General features: G+C 43.4%; 1 protein-coding gene across 1 annotated transcript in view; it reads left to right on the top strand.

Annotated features, from left to right (window-relative positions):
* LOC129814526 (collagen alpha-1(XI) chain-like) overlaps positions 1-6,206 on the top strand; it is a 167,087-nt gene that overhangs the window by 91,771 nt on the left and 69,110 nt on the right. Inside the window, exons 12-13 of the mRNA XM_055867712.1 lie at positions 636-689; positions 1,793-1,837. Coding sequence (XP_055723687.1) covers positions 636-689; positions 1,793-1,837 — 99 coding nt within the window. The remainder of the gene's footprint in view (positions 1-635; positions 690-1,792; positions 1,838-6,206) is intronic.

Below are 6,206 nucleotides of genomic sequence, written 5' to 3'. Positions count from 1 at the left end.
TTGATTATTTGAATCAGCTGTGTAGTGCTAGAGGGAAACTAAACTAAAACGTTCACCCTTTGGGGTCACGAGGGCCGAGTTTGGAAAAACCTCTGAGGACCGTAGCAGAGGGGTAACGGAGGAAAATGATTGGTTAGTGTTAGGTCTACTTGGCCTGCATCACTGTTTCTCCATCCCTGTGTACCCATTTTGGTAACCAGATATTTGTGTTAGATATTATTTTTCTCACACACAAATGTCCAAAAAGAAAGAACAGACTGGAAGCTGAAGCAGATTTATTCTCGCGCCCAACTGTTCAGTACCTTTAGTTAGCACATTTTCTCCACATGAGGGCAGTGTTTCTCCAATTTAGCTAGGCTTTGGTAGACAACACCAGGTTTTACTAACAATGCTATCTCATAGTACCTGAGTGAGTAGGCTACTCTGTCTTACTCTGACATTAAAACACATCTCACGAGACAGAGTCTAGTACTGTGGCTTTCGATGCTCATACAGTGGCCTGAATGTACACACACTCATATCACAAAGACTAGTACGAGTACTGTAAGTTACTGGGTCGGTTACTGGGTCAGATAAACAACATGTCATGTTTATGTATGTGTTTTTGTCTTACTTGATGTCTTTCTATCATACAGGGACCTAGAGGTCTGCTTGGCCCTAGGGGATCACCTGGGACTGGTGGACAGCGTGTATGTATACATTACCTCTACAATACTACCATGATACTACCAGGATACTACTACAATACTACAATGATACTACCAGGATACTACTACAATACTACCATGATACTACCAGGATACTACTACAATACTACCATGATACTACCAGGATACTACTACAATACTACCATGATACTACCAGGATACTACTACAATACTACTATGATACTACCAGGATACTACTACAATACTACCATGATACTACCAGGATACTACTACAATACTACCATGATACTACCAGGATACTGCCATGATACTACCATGATACTACCATGATACTACTACAATACTACCATGATACTACCATGATACTACTACAATACTACCATGATACTACTACAATACTACCATGATACTACCATGATACTACTACAATACTACCATGATACTACCATGATACTACCGTGATACTACTACAATACTACCATGATACTACAATGATACTACCAGGATACAACTACAATACAACCATGACACTACCAGGATACTACTACAATACTACCATGATACTACCATGATACTACTACAATACTACCATGATACTACCATGATACTGCCATGATACTACCGTGATATTAGTATGATACTACCATGATACTACCATGATACTACCATGATACTAGTATGATACTACCATGATACTACCATGATACTAGTATGATACTACCATGATACTACCGTGATACTACCATGATACTAACATGATACTACCATGATACTACCATGATACTACCATGATACTAACATGATACTACCATGATACTAACATGTTACTACCATGATACTACCATGATACTGCTACAATACCACCATGATACTACCATGATACTACCATGATACTACTGCAATACGTTTAATGCTGCAAAACTATACAGTATATACCAGTACCTCTATAATACTGTGATACTGCTGTAATACTAATGCAATACTACTTTGTACTGGTAATGCTGTAAAACTATACAGACAGCCTGTATGCATCAGTACCTCTATAATACTGCAATACTACTGCAATACCATTACTGCTGCAAAAGTACTTCATGTGTTAATAATGAATGTCACGGTGTTCACAGGGTCTCGCTGGACTGGATGGCCAAGCTGGTCCCAAAGGAAACCAGGTGAGAAAGTATATCTGGTTAAACCGGTAACATCACGAGACATGTCACTGGGTCCTCTGCCACACAACTATCCTGTCACTACAGATGACTGGAGGGGAAGTGAATACACTACAAACAGGGCCTCGCATTCCAGTCTAGAGCAGCACCACTTCAATTCACTGACCTGACTGACCTGACTGACCTGACTGTCTTGACTGACCTGACTGTCTTGACTGACCTGACTGACCTGACTGTCTTGACTGTCTTGACTGACTGACCTGACTGACCTGACTGACCTGCCTGACCTGACTGTCTTGACTGACCTGCCTGACCTGACTGACCTGACTGTCCTGACTGACCTAACTGTCTTGACTGACCTGACTGACCTGACTGACCTGACTGTCTTGACTGACCTGACTGACCTAACTGACCTGACTGACCTGACTGACCTGACTGTCTTGACTGACCTGACTGACCTAACTGACCTGACTGACCTGACTGACCTGACTGACCTGACTGTCTTGACTGACCTGACTGACATGACTGTCCTGACTGACCTGACTGACCTGACTGTCCTGACTGTCTTGACTGACCTGACTGACCTGACTGTCCTGACTGACCTGACTGTCCTGACTGTCTTGACTGACCTGACTGACCTGACTGTCTTGACTGACTTGACTGACCTGACTGACTGACTGACTGACTGACTGACTGACTGACTGACTGACTGACTGACTGTCTGACTGACTGACTGTCTGACTGACTGACTGACTGACTGACTGTCTGACTGTCTGACTGACTGTCTGACTGACTGATTGATTGACTGACTGACTGACTGACTGTCTGACTGTCTGACTGACTATCTGACTGACTGACTGACTGACTGACTGTCTGACTGACTGTCTGACTGACTGTCTAACTGACTGACTGACTGACTGACTGTCTAACTGACTGACTGACTGACTGACTGTCTAACTGACTGACTGACTGTCTTGACTGACCTGACTGACCTGACTGACCTGACTGTCTTGACTGACATGACTGATCTGACTGTCTTGACTGTCTTGACTGTCTTGACTGACTTGACTGACCTGACTGACCTGACTGTCCTGACTGTCTGACTGACTGACTGACTGACTGACTGACTGACTGACTGACTGTCTGACTGACTGACTGTCTGACTGACTGACTGACTGACTGACTGTCTGACTGTCTGACTGACTGTCTGACTGACTGATTGATTGACTGACTGACTGACTGACTGTCTGACTGTCTGACTGACTATCTGACTGACTGACTGACTGACTGACTGTCTGACTGACTGTCTGACTGACTGTCTAACTGACTGACTGACTGACTGACTGTCTAACTGACTGACTGACTGACTGACTGTCCTGACTGTCTTGACTGTCTTGACTGACCTGACTGACTGTCCTGACTGTCTTGACTGTCCTGACTGACCTGACTGTCTTGACTGACCTGACTGACCTGACTGACTGTCTGACTGACTGACTGTCTGACTGACTGACTGACTGACTGACTGTCTGACTGTCTGACTGACTGTCTGACTGACTGATTGATTGACTGACTGACTGACTGACTGTCTGACTGTCTGACTGACTATCTGACTGACTGACTGACTGACTGACTGTCTGACTGACTGTCTGACTGACTGTCTAACTGACTGACTGACTGACTGACTGTCTAACTGACTGACTGACTGACTGACTGTCCTGACTGTCCTGACTGTCTTGACTGTCTTGACTAACTGACCTGACTGTCTTGACTGACCTGACTGTCTTGACTGTCCTGACTGACTGACCTGACTGTCTTGACTGACCTGACTGTCTTGACTGTCCTGACTGACTGACCAGACTGACCTGACTGACCTGACTGACCTGACTGTCTTGACTGACCTGACTGACTGTCCTGACTGTCTTGACTGTCCTGACTGACCTGACTGTCTTGACTGACCTGACTGACCTGACTGACCTGACTGACCTGACTGACCTGACTGTCTTGACTGACTTGACTGACCTGACTGTCTTGACTGACCTGACTGACCTGACTGACCTGACTGTCTTGACTGACCTGACTGACCTGACTGACCTGACTGACCTGACTGTCCTGACTGACCTGACTGACCTGACTGACCTGACTGTCCTGACTGACCTGACTGACCTGACTGACCTGACTGACCTGACTGACCTGACTGACCTGACTGAAACCACGTGGGCCCATTGTGAGCGTCCACCGTGGCTCTCCACCTTACCCTTCAGTCCAGTAGCCATGTGGTTTTAGCCAGAGGGTCAGGTCATTTTCCTCCCAGCTTGTGATTGGTCACCTGTAACCTTTGACCTGGCCTTCCTATTCACTATAGAGTGCACAACTTCTGCACTATACAGGGGTTAGAGTGCTATTTAGGACCTCTCCCCAGTCTACCAGGATCCCACTTCACCGTTTCTCAATACATTTCTATTGAAAACCCAGGATGTTTGTTGTAGCCCTTAGACATAACATACTATGGGCCCTTGTCAAAAGTAGTGCACTACATAGGGAATAGGGTTCCATAGGACTATGGTTTAAAGTAGTGCACTACATTGGGAATAGGGTTCCATAGGACTCTGGTGTAAAGTAGTGCACTACATAGGGAATAGGGTTCCATAGGACTCTGGGGTAAAGTAGTGCACTACATTGGGAATAGGGTTCCATAGGACTCTGGTGTAAAATAGTGCACTACATAGGGAACAGGGTTCCATAGGACTCTGGTGAAAAGTAGTGCAGTACATAGGGAATAGGGTGTCATGGGACTCTGGTCAAAAGTAGTGCACTATATAGGGAATAGAGTTCCATAGGACTCTGGTGTAAAGTAGTGCAGTACATAGGGAATAGGGTGTCATGGGACTCTGGTGTAAAGTAGTGCACTACATAGCGAACAGGGTGTCATTTGGGACGTATCCCATGACTCAGTTTACTGTAAATGGAACCCCTCCCTCAGTCTCTCCAATGCAACTGAGCTCCACTGAATTAGGCCTTTGTTACGTTACATACACAGCTTGTGTTTTTCTAAATCTGTCTTAACAAACAATTGAAAGCAGTACACACACGCTATACCAAACACCCACAACATCCCAAAGGCCTCCTTTCATCTGTATCAATATTTATTGTTGTCTGTTCCGCTATGGTCTCAGCAGGGATGTGATCTAACACAGTCTCAAGGCAGATCTGGTATTCCTAAGCCGCTCCCAGATGACTCTTGCTCTACGGCCTGTGTTTGGAGAGGACGCTGTTTCACAACACTGACTCTCAGAATACAAAAAAAGTCAAAGCAGTTCAAGTCTTAGATCTTCGGCGCCACTCAATCAAACCTGGTATCAGGAAGTTGCCAGTGCCAGGGGACACAACAACATGTTGTTCCATGCAGTGAGACAAACAGCATACTTAGTGAAAACTAGTAGAATCGTCTTGTGATAAATGCAACAGCTTGAGACTGGCATCTATTATTCTGTAGGAAGAGAGTTATAGAGCGTTATAGAGAGTTATAGAGCGTTATATAGAGTTATAGAGCGTTATATAGAGTTATAGAGAGTTTTAGAGCGTTATAGAGAGTTATAGAGCATTATAGAGAGTTATAGAGAGTTATAGAGAGTTATAGAGCATTATAGAGAGTTATAGAGAGTTTTAGAGCGTTATAGAGAGTTATAGAGCATTATAGAGAGTTATAGAGAGTTATAGAGAGTTATAGAGCATTATAGAGAGTTATAGAGAGGTATAGAGCGTTATAGAGAGTTATAGAGAGTTATAGAGCGTTATAGAGAGTTATAGAGAGTTATAGAGCGTTATAGAGAGTTATAGAGTTATAGAGCGTTATAGAGAGTTATAGAGCGTTGTGGAGAGTTATAGAGCATTATAGAGAGTTATAGAGAGTTATAGAGAGTTATAGAGCGTTATAGAGAGTTATAGAGCGTTATAGAGAGTTATAGAGAGTTATAGAGCGTTATAGAGCATTATAGAGAGTTATAGAGTGTTATAGAGAGTTATAGAGCGTTATAGAGAGTTAAATAGAGTTATAGAGAGTTATAGAGAGTTATAGAGCGTTGTGGAGAGTTATAGAGCATTATAGAGAGTTATAGAGAGTTATAGAGAGTTATAGAGCGTTATAGAGAGGTATAGAGCGTTATAGAGAGTTATAGAGAGTTATAGAGCGTTATAGAGCATTATAGAGAGTTATAGAGTGTTATAGAGAGTTATAGAGCGTTATAGAGAGTTAAATAGAGTTATAGAGAGTTATAGAGAGTTATAGAGCGTTATAGAGAGTTATAGAGCGTTATAGAGCATTATAGAGAGTTATAGAGAGTTCTAGAGCGTTATAGAGAGTTATAGAGCGTTA

The sequence above is a fragment of the Salvelinus fontinalis genome, chromosome 17 (genome assembly GCF_029448725.1).
Source record: "Salvelinus fontinalis isolate EN_2023a chromosome 17, ASM2944872v1, whole genome shotgun sequence".
NCBI lineage: Eukaryota > Metazoa > Chordata > Actinopteri > Salmoniformes > Salmonidae > Salvelinus > Salvelinus fontinalis.
Note: the sequence above shows the minus strand (reverse complement) of the source record. Positions and strands in the feature narration are given on the sequence as shown.